Below are 15789 nucleotides of genomic sequence, written 5' to 3'. Positions count from 1 at the left end.
TCTCAGAAGTGAATCTGGAGTTAGATAAAGAGCAGAAAGAACTCATTGGTCAGGAAAATGTTTCTCAGGAGCAGATTAAAGTGGATGGTCAGGTGGAAGCCCTAACTGAGGAAGGAAAGGGTCGATTTTTGATGGGTGATGGATTGTTGGCTAGTACAGCTTGTAAAAGTGAACCTGGAAAAGGTAACTGTGATTTGCTGGAAGTACCTCAGAGTAGTGAAAAGAGCAGCAGGTTATCTGTTGGGAGTGGCAATGTGCCTGGTAAGGAAAGTTTGTATGAATCTAGGCAGCCTTGTGAGCTGATGGCTTTGTCTAGTCAGCAGTTGGGGAAGGCGAGGATAGAGGAAGATGAGTGTCCCTGTACCTTACCTGTTACCTGGGCGGAGAAGTGTGACAGTGAAGGAAATAAGAAAAGGAGAACTTGTGGCACCTTAGAGACTAACAAATTTATTTGAGCATAAGCTTTCATGAGCTACAGCTGAATGCATTCGATGAAGTGAGCTGTAGCTCATGAAAGCTTATGCTCAAATAATTTGTTAGTCTCTAAGGTGCCACAAGTCCTCCTTTTCTTTTTGCAAATACAGACCAACACGGCTACTACTCTGAAACCAGTGAAGGAAATGTGCCTGTGTCTGTCAGGGGTATTGACTTGCCTGTGGAGGGAGCTACCCCGGTCTCCAACAGCCCTGTGTGCTGGGACAAGGGGAGTGAGATCCCAAGCTGGGTGTCTGGTAGAAGATAATGTGTCTCCGGCTCTTCTTTGTCTGTGGAGCAGACAGAAGGGGCCTTTCAGCCTGTGCTGGTGGAGAATAGTGCAGTTGTCTCAGAGTTGGTTCTGGATTCAACTAAAGCCCGGGAAGGGAATGGTCCTAAGTTTGTGTCTGCTCGGGAGAATGGCCCTGTAACTAGGTCGCATCCAGTCAGTGTCATGGCGAAATCCCAGTGATCAGACAATTCTGGTGCTTGTATTTTGTCTTTTGCTAGTGTGTGGCTGGGAAAGGCTGTAGCAACTCTGTCTAATCAGGGTGATACCCTAGCCAGGGCACAAGGAGAGCAGAAAGGTGATTTGATTGTGTAACCTACTGAGGGTGTGGAAACTTGTAGCAAGAAGGAAAAGGTTCCTGAGCTTGTGTGTGCAAAGGGAAGGAGGATGCTTCTAACCTTTTATCTAGGAAGTCTATGAAATTACCTGAAAGGAGATTGTGTAGGAATCCACCTGATGGGCCAATGGTGATTCTGGATGTAAGTGAGACCCAGAAAGAGTCTGTTGTTGCTCAGGAAAGTGTTCCTCTAGAGCTAGCCCTCGGTGAAGAGGGAAAGGGAAGAATTTCTGTGAAGGGAGAATTGTTGCTTAGAGAAGCCCCTAGGGAAAGGAATCCGCATGGAGTCTTTACAAGCAGTTTACTGCAACTGAAGGGTGTGAAAGTGATTTAACCAAGAAAGTTTCAGTTCCTAACAGCCAGACATTTTCTGCTGTGAATGGCTCCACTGACTTTCCTGTTGAAAGACCCAGTGTGGATAGCTTTGAGAAGGTCTCAGATGGAGTGAAAACTGTTAAGAAAGTTGAAGAGTCCTATAAGCAAGTGGCTGGGTTTGGCCAGCTTGTTGGGGAGACAAGGTTGTTGAGAGAGGAATGTCTCCATGCTGATTCTGTGAGTGAACAGTCTGTGTCTCCGGTTCAGAGGGAAGACTGGGTAGCTGAGTCTGCAGAGCAGAACAGCTGGGCAGTTAATCTCTCGAGAATGCAGGGATGGCAGGTAAACTCTCAACTCCGGACACTTTGGATATGACTTGTAGTATCTTGGTGAATTTAACATCTAATCCCATGTGGAATCCAAATGCATCCGATGAAGTGAGCTGTAGCTCACGAAAGCTTATGCTCTAATAAATTTGTTAGTCTCTAAGGTGCCACAAGTACTCCTTTTCTTTTTGCGAATACAGACTAACACAGCAGCTACTCTGAAACCTGTCATGTGGAAACAGAGATTGGTAATGGAAGGACCACAGAACTTTGAGTCTAGCTTGTTAGTGAAAATGGATGGTATCTCTTTAAGACAGAGTCCAGCCTTGGAATTGGTAGCAGTTTAGGATCTGAAAACTGGTGAACTGTCTCCTGTCTGTGATAATGCAAATTACTTGGCTGGCAGGGAGAAGAAGGACTGAAGTGAGCTGTAGCTCACGAAAGCTTATGCTCTAATAAATTTGTTAGTCTAAGGTGCCACAAGTACTCCTTTTCTTTTTGCGAATAGCTGTTAGCACAGAGAGCACACCCAATCAGCCAGTGAATTCTGTTCAGGGTTTGATCCTTCAGGACAAGGAGGAAAAAGAGAACTTAATTTTGTAAATGGAAGCCACAGGTTAACCCTAAAATGCCAAAACCCCAATGGTATTGAGCCAAAGGTGTGGCATGACAAACATGTCTGTAGATGACAGGTTTCAGAGTAGCAGCCCTGTTAGTCTGTATCCGCAAAAAGAACAGGAGACTTGTGGCACCTTAGAGACTAACAAATTTATTAGAGCATAAGCTTTCATGGGCTAGAACCCACTTCATCAGATGCATAGAATGGAACATATAGTAAGAAGATATATCTATCTATCTATCCAAAAAAAGAAAGGAGTACTTGTGGCACCTTAGAGACTAACAAATTTATTAGAGCATAAGCTTTCGTGATCCGATGAAGTGAGCTGTAGCTCACGAAAGCTTATGCTCTAATAAATTTGTTAGTCTCTAAGGTGCCACAAGTACTCCTTTTCTTTTTGCGAATACAGACTAACACGGCTACTCTGAAAACTGTAAGGAGAGTGATCACTTAAGCTAAGCCATCACCAGCAGCAGGGGGGCAAAAGGAGGAAAACCTTTCATGGTGACAAGCAAGGTAGGCTATTTCCAGCAGTTAACAAGAATATCTGAAAAAAGAAAAGGAGTACTTGTGGCACCTTAGAGACTAACAAATTTATTAGAGCATAAGCTTTCGTGAGCTACAGCTCACTTCACGAAAGCTTATGCTCTAATAAATTTGTTAGTCTCTAAGGTGCCACAAGTACTCCTTTTCTTTTTGCGAATACAGACTAACATGGCTGCTACTCTGAAAAGAATATCTGAGGAACAGTGGGGGCGGGGGGGGGGGGAGAAATAACATGGGGAAATAGTTTTACTTTGCGTAATGACTCATCCATTCCCAGTGTCTATTCAAGCCTAAGTTATTTGTATCCAGTTTGCAAATTAATTCCAATTCAGCAGTCTCTCATTGACCCAGACACTCCCAGTCTTATGACTGTAGAGGGACACTTGCAATGAATTTGTTATTATTGCTCATGGTAATTTTTGTAACTAATGTTGCTATTAGCAAGAACTGTAAAAATGTACAATGTGCCTAATCTTATGAAAAAACCCTTAAACATGCTAAGAGTGATGTATAAAAACACACTTGATGTTAAAAAGGCCTTGTAATACCGATGTTTCACAGTTAGTGCCTGTAAACAGCCTTGGAACTTTTCTCAGGGGAAAAGACATTCCAGACGTAATGTGCTGTATGAAAAGGGGAACTGAGGCACACTACCATATTGCTTTCACGGCTAACTGCCAAGATTCCTGTACTATGGACAATATTAATATCTACAATGACGATGTTAATTGGGTTCCACACATTTGCCAGATCTTGATGAATAAAGTATCAGGGGGGCAGCCGTGTTAGTCTGGATCTGTAAAAGCAGCAAGAGTCCTGTGGCACCTTTACAATTGACCCATTGAGAGAAGGCAGACATGCCTTGCGACTCAGCAAGGTATGCAGGGACCTGCCTATGGACAGACTCAGACTGTAATGATGCTGGTTCTGGTGGACCCAACTGAGAGTGCCAATTCAGGACAAATTGCTTAAAGCAGGGCAGTTACAGCCCAAGGCTGGGGTTTTTCCACCTCTAAGGCAAACCAAACCAGCCAGACAGAGAGGACTTTGGTTTTACCCCACTGGCTAACCACAAGTCACACAAGCAATTCCCTTAGACACTCAAGTTTCCCAGTATCATCACCAGTGCCACTCGTTATGGGGACAAATGGTTATGAAAACCAATTCCCCAGTGAAAGAAAAAGAAAAAAGATTCTCCCGATCCCAAAGGACCAAGCCCCAGACCCAGGTCAATATGCAAATCAGATCTTACCCAAAAATCACGCTGTTGCCAATCCTTTAGATCTAAAATCTAAAGAGTTATTCATAAAAGGAAAAGATACAGATGAGAGCTAGAATTGGTTAAATGAAATCAATGACATACAGTGATGGCCAAGTTCTTGGTTCAGGTTTGTCGCAGTGATGGATAAACGGCAGGTTCAGATCAACTTCTCTGGAGAACGTCCCCAGCTGGGAGGGGTCTTTCAGTCCTTGGTTCAAAGCTTCAGTTTGTAGCAAAGTCCCTCCAGAGGTCAGAAGCAGGACTAAAGACAAGATGGAGGAGCTGCAGCAGGTTTTTATATTCTCTTGCCATGTGGTCTCTTTCTTTGTCCCAAGGACAAGCTGCCCCTCACACGGCCTGGAAAACCCTCAGACTTCTGTCCATAGGCAGGTCCCTGCCTCCCTGGCTGAGTCGCAAGGTGTATCTGCCTTCTCTCAATGGGTCACTTGTGTCGCTGATGGTTCTTCATGAGCCATCCAGCAGGCTAGGCAGAGCTGACACCAGCTTGTCTGGGGTGTCACCCAGAAGCACAGCACAAGTTTGAACTACAGACAGTAGAGAGCCAATATTCATAACTTTAACTCCAAAAAAGATGCACAAATACAGACAGCATAATCATAACTAGCAAACCATAACCTTGTCTTAGACACCTTATTTGACCCCCTTTATAGAAGATTTGGTGCCACTACAGGACCGTGGTTGCAACGATGATCTATACGGTCCCAAATTATGTCAATAACGTCATCCCCCTGCCCCGTCCTCCCCCTCCAGGCTGGGTCTGTCTGCCCTCTTGTGAGACAGCCCCTTCCCCTTTGCAGGCTGTGTGTGTGTGTGTGTGTGTGTTTAATCCTTCTCCAGCCCCTGCTGTGGGCCTACAGGCTGCCTGGCCTGGGCACAGACACCTGGGTGCTCCGGCTGCAGGGGGTCTAGGCCACCCGGGCTGTGAGATCTCCCAGGTGACATGGCCGGGTGCTGGTCCACCGCACATGCCACGCAGAGGGCAAGCTGCTCCCCAGCCTTGGGCCTAGTGCAGCCCCCAGGGCCAGGCCAGCAAGCCAGCTGGGTGGCCTGGGTGAGGAGCAGGGGGTGGCAGCTGGGGCACCTTCCCACTAAGCTCTCTTTTCTCTGTCCCCACAGCCTGCAACCCCAACGCCTGCCGGGCCACGGGCCGTGGCCTCCAGCCCAAGGGCGTGCGGGTCAAGGAGGTGGCTGATTTCAAGGTCTACACCAAGGGTGCTGGCAGTGGCAAGCTCAAGGTCGTGGTGAAGGGGCCGAGTGAGTGCCGGGCAGGAGGGGAAGCTGTGTGGGGCCTGGGCGGGAGGTGAGGGCCAGTGTCCTGGAGCATCATGGGAAAACTCCGTCTCTCTCTGTCAGCCTGTCCTCAGCTGGGGCAGAGCAGCACCTGGGGCAGAGCGCTGGGGAAACTGAGTCACAGGCCGAGCAGGGGGCGGGGGGGGTGTGAGTGTCACTGCTGCCCCTGTTGGACAGAGCATGGCACACTGGCCGGCTCTCTGTAGCGTGGTGTGTCTGGAGTGGAAGGTGGGGTTCTGCCCCACGGGCAATGGGCGTGGTGGCCGGGTAGCAGTCCCGGTGCGCGCACTGCCCAGGCCGGGCTGGGTGCTCCCCGGCCTGGTTCGGCTCTCACCGCCTTGCCCCTCTCTCTGCAGAAGGCACGGAGGAGCCGGTGAAGGTGCGAGAGGCTGGCGAGGGAGTGTACGAATGTGACTACCCCCGTGGTGCCTGGCAAATACGTGGTGGCCATCTCCTGGGGTGGCTACAGCATCCCCGCAGGTAAGGGAGGCCTGCGCGTGGCACTTGGGGCTGGAGTCGTGTCTGGACCAGTGCTGGAGCCTTGCACGCGCACGTGTGGAGGAGGAGCTCAGAGCGCCCTGGCGGCACCGCCTGCAGATTCCTGCCCAGGGTCATTCTGCGCTCTCGAGCCGGGGAGTGGCCTGAGCCCTGTCACGCTCGTTACACTAGTGGTGTCCTGGTCGCAGAGCAGCAGCCTGGCCCCGGGGTCCCTGGCTCTGACCCTCTGTCTCCTTCGCAGCCCTTTGAGGTGCAGGTGGCACCAGAGCCAGGCACCCAGAAGTCAGGGCCTGGGGTCCGGGCCTGGAGACTGGCGTGGTGGGCAAATCGGCCGACTTCGTGGTTGAGGCGATTGGCACCGAAGTGGGGACACTGGGTAAGAGAGTGGGCAGTGGGGCCCCGTGGGAGGGAGGGACCTGGAGGAACGGGCAGTGGGGCCCTAGGGGGTGGAAGGGATCTGGGGAGTGGGCGGCAGGGCCCCGGGAGAAGAAAGGGCTCTCGAGGAGCAGGCGGCGGAGAAGGAGGGAGGGATATGGGGGAGTGGGTGGCAGGACCAGGGGGGGCAAGGAGTCTGGGGGAGCAGGCGGTGGGGCCCCGGGGAAAGGAAGGGATCTGGGGAGCAGGCTGGGGCCCCGGGGGAAGAGGGGATCTGGGGGAGTGGGTGGTGGGGTCCGGGAGGGGCAAGGGGTCTAGGGGAGCGGGGGGGGCCAAGGGGGAGGGCATGGGGTCAGGGGGAGGGGTGGCAGGACTGTGCGGGGGCGAGGGGTCTGGGGGGAGCAGTTGGCAAGACCGGGGGGGCGAGGGGTCTGGGGGAGCGAGCGGTGGGGCCCAGGGGGAGGGAGGGATATGGGGGGAGCAGGTGGCGGGGGGGGGGGGTTGAGGGGTCTGGGGGAGCGGGGTGCATGGAAGGAATTTGCTGAGCATCCCCCCTCTGGTGGGCTCGGGCAGCCTTTGCCATCGTCCCGGGGCCTCGTGGGCCGGGTGGGGGGGGCGGTGGCTGCGGCACGGGGGGGGCCCTGGCCCAGCCGCTGATGTTGGCCCGTGGCTCCCCCACAGGCTTCTCCATCGAGGGCCCGTCGCAGGCGAAGATCGAGTGCGATGACAAGGGGGACGGGTCATGTGAGTGCGCTACTGGCCCACGGAGCCTGGGGAATACGCCGTGCATGTCATCTGCGATGACGAGGACATCAAGGACAGCCCCTTCATCGCACACATCAAGCCGGCCACCAACGAGTACTTCCCAGAGAAGGTACGGCCGTCCCGGCCCTTCCTGGCCTCCCTTGCCCCTGCCCCTGCTCCTGCCCTTGAGCTGCAGGAGACTCTCCATTAGCTCTGTGCAGTACGGGGCCTATGACACATCTGCCGCCCAACCTTCTGCCACCTGTCTGCCCAACGCCTCATCCCCTCTCCCCCTGCCTCCCCCGGCATGGGGTCCCCTCCCCCGGAAGCCCAGCTCAGGGTGGGTCTCAGGAGACAGGGACAGAAGAAATTTTATAAAGCTTTGGCCAGATGGATTAGTCTGAAATTCAGTAGGGAAACTGAGGACAGATCCACTTGGGGGGCAGGCCCTGGGTGGCTGACTCAGGCCCCATGCCCCATTCCCACCCCACTTTCTCCTCCAGCGGGCGCTGGTTCTGATCTGGCTCCAGGGCAGGGAACTGGCTGGCCTAGTGGGGTCAGGAATGGGGTACAGGGCTTTTCCCTCTAGGGGGGCTGTCTCTGCACAGAGTAAAGATCATGCCATCCAATAGTTGCATTGGGGCCTGGGTGAAATGAGTTTGGGGGTGTCCCAGCCCCGTTCCCAGGGATGCCAGCCACCATGCACCTGGCAGGGACGGGCTCTCTCCCGCAGCACGGGCGCTCAGTGATGGGAGGCTGGGGTCCCCTCTCCCTGGGGGGTCCCTTTGGGGCAGGGAGCTGTTGCCCGGCCCATGCAAGGTACGGTGCACCCTCCCGGTCGTGCGTTCCTGGCGGGCTGGGCTGAGTTCCCGCTCTCCTGCGGCAGGTGAAGGCCTTCGGGCCCGGCCTGGAGCCCACCGGCTGCATCGTGGACAAGCCAGCGGAGTTCACCATCGACGCGCGGGAGCAGGGAAAGCCGAGCTCAAGATCTATGCCCAGGTAGGAGGGGCCCCAGTGGGGGGTCTCAGTGCGGGGCACCTTGCTGGGGCTAGCCCTGGCAGGGCAGGATCGGGGCAGTGCCCCAAGGGCCAACCCTGCTGAGGACCCAAGCATTACCAGAGGGCAGGTTCCTTGTGGGCCGTGGGGTGCACTGGGGGCATTTCTCTGCCGGCATCGGCTGCTCTTGGAGACTAGGAGATGGGGCTAGATGGGTCCAGGGTCAGGGCTGTTCTCAGTGGTGGCAGTTGTCAGAACAAGGAGCAATGGTCTCGGGTTGCAGTGGGGGAGGTCTGGGTTGGATATTAGGAAACGCTATTTCACTCGGAGGGTGGTGACGCACTGGAATGGGGTACCCAGGGAGGGGGTGGAATCTCCATCCCCCGGGATGTTCAATTTAATTACATCATTGTTGCTATTACCAAGCAGTCCAGCTACATTCACCTCTGGGGCCAGATCCTGCGCTCCACTTAGGACTAAATCAAGCATTGCCTCTCCTCTGGTGGGTTCCAGGACCAGCTGCTCCGAGAAGCAGTCCTTTAAGGTGTCCAGGACTTTGCATCCGCCTGAGGTGACGTGGACCAGTCAATATGGAGATAGTTGAAATCCCCATTATTACTGAGTTTTCTATTTTTATAGCTTCTCTAATCTCCCTGAGCATTTCACAGTCACTGCACCATGGTCAGGCGGTCGGTAATACATCCCTACTGCTATACTCTTCTTATTCCAGTCTGGAATTTCTCTCCAGATGGAGGCTATGGGACAGTTTGATTCATTTGTGATTTTTACTATGAAATGATAAAATCTTTACTGTAAAATCAGATGGGCCCATGGTGCGGAGCAGCCGGCAGGCAGGACACCGGGCCAGATGGGCCCTGGTGCGGAGCAGCCGGCAGGACACCGGCAGATGGGCCCATGCGGCCGCGGCAGAGGCCGGCGGCAGACGGCACCGGGCCAGATGGGCCATGGTGCAGAGCAGCGGCAGGCAGGAACGGGCCATGGGCCATGGTGCGGAGCAGCAGGCAGGGCGGGACCGGGCCCTATGGGCCCATGGTGCGGAGCAGCAGGCAGGCGGGATACCGGTCCAGATGGGCCCATGGTGCGGAGCAGCAGGCAGGCGGGACACCGGGCCAGATGGGCCCATGATCGATCTGAGTTAGACTGGCCATAAATCCAATCCAAAGTGAGGAATCCCTCAGAGCATGTGGCACTAGTAGGGTGCCAGCCACAGCCCCGTCCTGTGCAGTACCAGGTTCCACAGGGGGAACTGACGGATCCTCCAGGGAGCAGGAGGGGTGGCTCTCTCTGCCCGCACAAGCCTGGGGCGGGGGTGACCTTTGCCCTCTGTGCCCGCCTTGCGGCTGAGCTCCCAGTTGTGCCCATAGGACGCTGAGGGCTTCCCATCGACATCAAGATCAAGGACAACGGTGACAACACTTCCACTGTGTCTACGTGCCCATCAAGCCCATCAAACACACCATCATCATCTCCTGGGGCGGGGTGAACATCCCCAAGAGCCCCTTCCGGGTGAGTGACCCCGCCTCTTGCTGGCCCTCGGTGGGGGCTGAGCAGGCACGGTGCGCTGGCTAGGCGCCCCGCCAAGCTCCTAGAGGAGCGACGAGGCAATGGCAGGGCGAGGAGGGGCTCTGGATTCAGGGGGATCCCAGCCCTCCATGTGGCTTGGAAACACCCCTTCCAGCGGTGTCCCAAAGGAGCTAGCCCGGGCGTCCTGCGCAGCCTGCCAAGGATGGAGCGGCCCCCTGTGGGTGTGGGGCGGGGGGCTGGGCCCCCTGGCTAGCCAGAGCCCATGGACATGGTGCGTTGCTCCCGGCAGGTGACCGTGGGTGAGGGCAGCCACCCGGAGAAGGTGAAGGTGTACGGCCCTGGCGTGGAGAAGACAGGGCTCAAGCCAACGAACCCACTACTTCACTGTGGACTGCAGCGAGGCTGGGCAAGGTACGGCCGTTCGAGGGCCATGGGGCGTGCTGCTCCTCCGTGTCCTCCGCTGGGTGGTTCATGACCCCATGGGACGCTAGCTGTGCTCAGGGCACCACTGCCAGGGCTGCCGTCTGATAGTTTCGGGGGCCCACGTGTGTAGCGAGTGTGATGGGTCTCAGCCTGATCTCTAGTGGGACAGGCACACCACTATTGCAAATGCCACCGTGTTTGTGGGGCCTGGACTGGCCAGCTTGGCAGAGGGTCCGCGGGCTACATGGGCATGAAGAGCAAGCTGCCCCTGGCCACAAAGGGTCTCTTGGGGCAGGCCTAGGGGGTGATGGGGGCTGCTTGTGTCCTCCAGCCTCCCCGCCCTCACTCAGGGCTAAAGAGCAAGTCCCCCTCTGTTACTCGGCTCCCACTGCGTGCCAGCCGCCCTGCCCCTGGGGCTCAGCCAGCCCAGCCCCCCATGACCAGCTCCCTGTGTGCCAGCCCCCCCAGCATTGGCTGGCTCCCCTGTGATGGGGGCTACCTCGGGCTTTTGTTGCAGGGGATGTGAGCATTGGGATCAAGTGCGCTCCAGGCGTGGTGGGGCCAGTGGAGGCTGACATCGAATTTGACATCATCAAGAACGACAACGACACGTTCACAGTGAAGTACACGCCGCCAGGCGCTGGGCGTTACACATCATGGTGCTCTTTGCCAACCAGGTACGGACTGGTGCCAGGTGTTACACCAATCATGGTGCTCTTCAAGAGCCAGGTCTGGACTGGCGCCAGGCACGTACCATCATGGTGCTCTTTCCAACCAGATATGGACTGGCGCCAGGCATTTCGCCATAATGGTGCTCTTTGCAGCCGGGTGTGGCCTGGCACCAGGTGTTACACCATCGTGGTGCTGTTCGCCAGCCAAGTGTGGGACTGGTGCTGGGCCCCGGACAGCGAAATGGCGCATGGGGCCATCTCATCTCAGGGGGGCTCAGACCAGCATCAAAGCCAGCGTTTTCCCCAGGTGCCCCCCCCGGAGAGCAGCTTGAGGGGCTCTTGTAGGGGACTCCCTGTGACCTCTCACCCTGGCACTGGGGATACTGGGAGGGACCTGCCATTGGCTGCCCCCCTGAGCCCTCGGGGGGCGGGGGTGGGGCTGGGCTGCTAAGCTAAGGAGAAGGCCCTGGGGGGAGAGTGATGGGAGCCTTGTGGCCAGCACCGAGCCCATGCCTGGGGGCATCTGTGCTGCTGGAGGGGCCTGGCCAGGACAGCTCTGGGACCCACGGCTGCGAATTCACGTCCCCACTGGTGGATCCAGCCCACCCCCAGCTGCCGTGTTCCACCCAGAGGGGGCAGCATGTTGGAGCCCACTGGGCGATTGCCGGGCAGGCAGGGGGCTCCAGGAGGAGAAGCAGGAGGGTCTCCCTTTCCTGGCCCTCCGGAGGATCCTGGCCCCCCAGCCCGGGTTCCAGCCAGCAGGACTTCTCTCACCCCTCTTTCTTTCCTGTACCCCCAGGAAATCCCCACAGCCCCTTCCGCATCAAGGTGGACCCGTCCACGACGCCAGCAAGGTGAAGGCTGAGGGGCCCGGGCTCAGCAGGACAGGTGAGGGGGTGTCCATGTGGCTGGGAGGCTGCAGTGCCCCCGCCCTTGGTCGGGGATGTGCCCCCTCAGGCTGGCAGCCCCCGCTGAGCAGTATGGGGCCTGCACAGCACCCGGAGACTCTGTAGGGAGACTCTGAAGAGAACTTGGGCTGCTTGCAGGGACAGGGTGGAGTGGGGCAGGGGCTCGGCGGGGGGGGCGCCGCGCCGGGGGGGCAGGGCAGGAGCTTGGCGGGGGGCACCTCTCCCAGGCAACCAGTTGCCAGCCCCCGATGCCCTTGCGTGGCACATGGGACGCTGTGTGGCGGGTGGTAAGGGCGACCGGGGGAAGCTGGGCTGGCAGGATGCTGACCCGGCGCCCGATCCCCTTCCCGCCAGGAGTGGAGGTTGGGAAACCCACCCACTTCACCGGTTCACCAGGTGCGCCGGCAAGGCCACGCTGGACGTGCGTTCGCTGGGGCGGCAAAGGGTCCCGGCCGTGCGGGACTTACGAGATCATCGATAACCACGACTACTCATACACCGTCAAGTACACCGCCGTCCAGCAGGTGGGGGGCCGGGGCGCGCGCGCCAGCCGGGCATCGCCCCCGTCACACAGGCCAGCCTGACATTGTCATCGCCCTCACCTGCACACACACCAGCCAGGCATCGCCCCCTTCCAGGCCGGGCATCACCGCCCACACACCACCTGCATCAGCCAGGCACCGTCCCCCTACAAGGGCTGGGCTTCATCCCCCCCCGCACACACACACCTAGATGGGCATCGCCCCCTACTACAGCCGGGCATCACCCTCCCCGCACATGCAGAAGCCAGGCATCGCACACACACACCCCCCACCCCACCCCACCCCACACCCAGCCAAGCATCGTTCCCACACGCCCAGCAACCGGAGATCGTCCCCCCTCCCCCCTGCACACCCAACAGCTGGGCTTTGCGGCTCCCTGCCAGGCATCACCCACCGTCCGTTCCCTGACTCCGTTGCTCTCCCGCGCAGGGCAATCTGGCTGTGACAGTGACGTATGGGGGGACCCGTGCCCAAGAGCCCCTTCACCGTCAGCGTGGCACCTCCCCTGGATCTCAGCAAGGTCAAAGTGCAGGGACTCAACAACAGTGAGTGGGGGCAGGGCCCGCGGGGAGGGGCCGTGCCCAGAGACCCGGGGGATGGGCTGGAGGGACTGGAAAATGCCAGGGTGATGGTTCAATGGGGTGCAGGAGGAGTGGGTGGAGATGGAGGTGGCACTGCGATGTGTGGCAGGCGCGTGGGTGGGTGACACCGTGGGTGACACCGAGGAGCTGGCACGTGGGGTGTGGTGGGCAAGGGGTGGCACTGTTGGGCACAGCAGGCAAGGGGCTGGCATGGTGGGGTGCCATGGGGGGCACCATGGGGTCAGTGGGTGAGGGGCTTGCACTGTGGAGCACGGCGGGCGAGGGGCTGGCATGGTGGGTCCATGGGGGGCACCATGGGGTCAGTAGGTGAGGGGCTCGCACTGTGGAGCACGGCGGATGAGGGGCTGGCATGGTGGAGGTGCCATGGGGGGCACCATGGGGTCAGGGTGGTGAGAGGCTCGCACTGTGGAGCACAGCGGATGAGGGGCTGGCATGGTGGGGTGCCATGGGGGGCACCATGGGTCAGTGGGTGAGGGGCTCGCACTGTGGAGCATGGCGGGCGAGGGGCTGGCACCGTGGGCGCGGCTCCATTGCCTGATGCTCTCGTGCTGCAGAGGTGGACGTGGGCAGGGACCAGGAGTTTGCGGTGAACACACGTGGTGCCGGGGGGCAGGGCCAGGTGGACCGTGAAGATCACCTCGCCCTCCCGCCGGCCCATCCCCTGCAAGGTGGAGACGGGCACCAGCAACGACATCCACACCGTCAAGTACATGCCCCCTGAGGAGGGGCCCTACAAGGTGGACGTGGCCTATGATGGGCACCCTGTGCCGGGCAGCCCCTTCTCGTCGAGGGGGTGATGCCTCCGGACCCGTCCAAGGTGAGCAGCGGGGGCTGCCGTGGGCCGGGCACCATCTCCTGTCGCCTGGTAGTGTGCTACGGTTGGAGTTACTCCATGCCCAGCCCCTCGGGATCATCCTGGCTCCCCCGCCCACCCGGTCCTGCTCTGGGGTGTCTTTGCAGTGCCCCCCACCTCCCCTCTCCACTCCAGAGGGCTGCGCTCCCAACTCTCACAGACCGGAGTGATGACATGGTCCAGCGCACGGCAGTGAGGAATTGACCCCCTGATGCTCTGGTGCCAGGCAGAGAGGTGGGCGTTGCAGGACACAGGAGGGTGCTACCTGGCTAAGGAGATGCCAGCAGTGGCCCAGGCTCCAGGGCCGGGGGGAGGGCTGGCTTACTTTGGGGGTAAGGGTCTGCCCCTGTCCAGCCAGGCTGGGGTACCCCCCCATGCCATGCAGGGAGACGTAACCCCGACCGGGAGAGGGCAGCCTTCGAGTCTCCTCCCGTGGCCAGAGGGGAGAGAAGACATCGCTGGCAGCTGCCCCCAGGGCCGTTCCTGCCCGCTGATGTGCGCCCACTCCCGTTTCAGGTGTGCGCCTACGGGCCGGGCCTGGAAGGCGGCTTCGTGGGCAAGCCGGCCCCCTTTGCCATCGACACCAAGGGCCGCGGGCACTGGCGGGCTGGGCCTGACGGTGGAGGGCCCGTGCGAGGCCAAGATCGAGTGCCAGGACAACGGGGACGGGTCGTGCTCGTGTCCTACCTGCCGACGGAGCCAGGCGAGTACTCCATCAACATCCTCTTTGCCGAGTCCCACATCCCCGGCTCGCCCTTCAAGGCCAACATCCAGCCGCTCTTCGACCCCAGCAAGGTGACGGCCAGCGGGCCGGGGCTGGAGCGCGGCACGGCGGGTGAGACCGCCACCTTCCTAGTGGACTGCTCCAAGGCGGGCGAGGCCGCGCTCACCATCGAGATCGTCTCCGAGGCGGGGGTCAAGGCCGAGGTGGTGATCCAGAACAATCGCGACGGCACCTACACCATCACCTACAGCCCTGCCTTCCCCGGCACCTACACCATCACCATCAAGTACGGCGGGCACCCCGTGCCCAAGTTCCCTGCCCGCGTCAACGTCCAGCCCGCCGTCGACACCAGCGCCGTCAAGGTCTTCGGGCCTGGTGTGGAGCCGCGAGGTGAGGGCCCCGGCTGGCTGTCCCCAGACACCCCTGTCTACATGTCTGTCTACACCTGTCTGTCTGTCTGTCCCAGACACCCCCGTCTACCTGTCTGTCTACACCTGTCTGTCTGTCTGTCCCCAGACACCCCCTAGCTACCAGTCTAGTTGTCCCCAGACAGCCCCTATCTACCTGTCTGTCTACAACTATCTGTCTGTCTATTTATCCTGACACTCCCTATCTACCTGTCTGTCTGTCCCCAGACACCCCATCTGTCTGTCTATCTGCCCATCCCCCGACGCCCCCATCTACCTCTCTATCTGCCCACCCTGTACACATTTATCTATCTATCCCCCCACACACCCTCTCTCTGTCTATCCCTCTATCCATCCCTATACACTCTCTCTATCTGCCCCACATGCCCCTCCGTCCGTTCCCCCACACTCACATTTCTCCCCATCTGTCCCCATACCCCCATCCCATCTGTCCCCATAACCACCCCCATCTCTGCTCTTCGGGTGTGGCCAGGCTGACCTGCTCCCTCCTGAATGGGGGCTGCCTGGGGTCCTTTCCCTGGCCCCGCTGCCAGTGCAGCTCTGCCTGGCTCCGGGGGGTGGTATGGGGGCCCCCGGGGCCCATTGCCAGGGAAGGGGGTTCCACCAAATGTCCTGGCGGGTACCACCTCAGCCAAGATGCTGGCAGCTGATTGGCACAGCCCGGGCTCCAGCGCGCCGGTAGGCCGGTGCGGCTCTCTCTAGGGGGCAGCAGCGCCCCCAGGCTGGCGCTCACCGCCCCGCTCGCTCTGCCAGGTGTCCTGCGCGAGGTCACCACCGAGTTCACCGTGGACGCCCGCTCGCTCACCAAGACGGGCGGTAGCCACATCAAGGCGCGCGTCATTAATCCCTCGGGTGCCAAGACAGAACCTACCTCACAGACAACGGCGACGGGACTTACCGCGTCCAGTACACGGCCTACGAGGAGGGTAAGGAGCCCTGCCCTCCCAGTCGGGCCACCCACAGCTCCAGCCCTGGTCTAGACTGTTTCTGCCCCCAACATGC

At 58.8% G+C, this 15789-nt stretch overlaps 1 protein-coding gene across 1 annotated transcript in view; it reads left to right on the top strand.

Moving 5' to 3' along the window:
• FLNC (filamin C) overlaps nucleotides 1-15789 on the top strand; it is a 54996-nt gene that overhangs the window by 20810 nt on the left and 18397 nt on the right. Inside the window, 30 exon segments of the mRNA XM_038369779.2 lie at nucleotides 5305-5442; nucleotides 5835-5895; nucleotides 5897-5975; nucleotides 6218-6257; nucleotides 6260-6352; nucleotides 7033-7095; nucleotides 7098-7225; nucleotides 7982-8057; nucleotides 8060-8116; nucleotides 9486-9524; nucleotides 9527-9618; nucleotides 9926-10011; nucleotides 10013-10047; nucleotides 10577-10711; nucleotides 10714-10753; nucleotides 11543-11565; nucleotides 11568-11618; nucleotides 11993-12022; nucleotides 12025-12101; nucleotides 12103-12162; nucleotides 12610-12641; nucleotides 12643-12725; nucleotides 13337-13407; nucleotides 13409-13562; nucleotides 13565-13599; nucleotides 14152-14226; nucleotides 14228-14309; nucleotides 14312-14749; nucleotides 15541-15648; nucleotides 15651-15713. Coding sequence (XP_038225707.1) covers nucleotides 5305-5442; nucleotides 5835-5895; nucleotides 5897-5975; nucleotides 6218-6257; nucleotides 6260-6352; nucleotides 7033-7095; nucleotides 7098-7225; nucleotides 7982-8057; nucleotides 8060-8116; nucleotides 9486-9524; nucleotides 9527-9618; nucleotides 9926-10011; nucleotides 10013-10047; nucleotides 10577-10711; nucleotides 10714-10753; nucleotides 11543-11565; nucleotides 11568-11618; nucleotides 11993-12022; nucleotides 12025-12101; nucleotides 12103-12162; nucleotides 12610-12641; nucleotides 12643-12725; nucleotides 13337-13407; nucleotides 13409-13562; nucleotides 13565-13599; nucleotides 14152-14226; nucleotides 14228-14309; nucleotides 14312-14749; nucleotides 15541-15648; nucleotides 15651-15713 — 2544 coding nt within the window.

The sequence above is a fragment of the Dermochelys coriacea genome, chromosome 1 (assembly GCF_009764565.3).
Source record: "Dermochelys coriacea isolate rDerCor1 chromosome 1, rDerCor1.pri.v4, whole genome shotgun sequence".
In the NCBI taxonomy this organism is placed as follows: domain Eukaryota; kingdom Metazoa; phylum Chordata; order Testudines; family Dermochelyidae; genus Dermochelys; species Dermochelys coriacea.
This window is presented reverse-complemented; position numbering and strand designations above follow the sequence as displayed.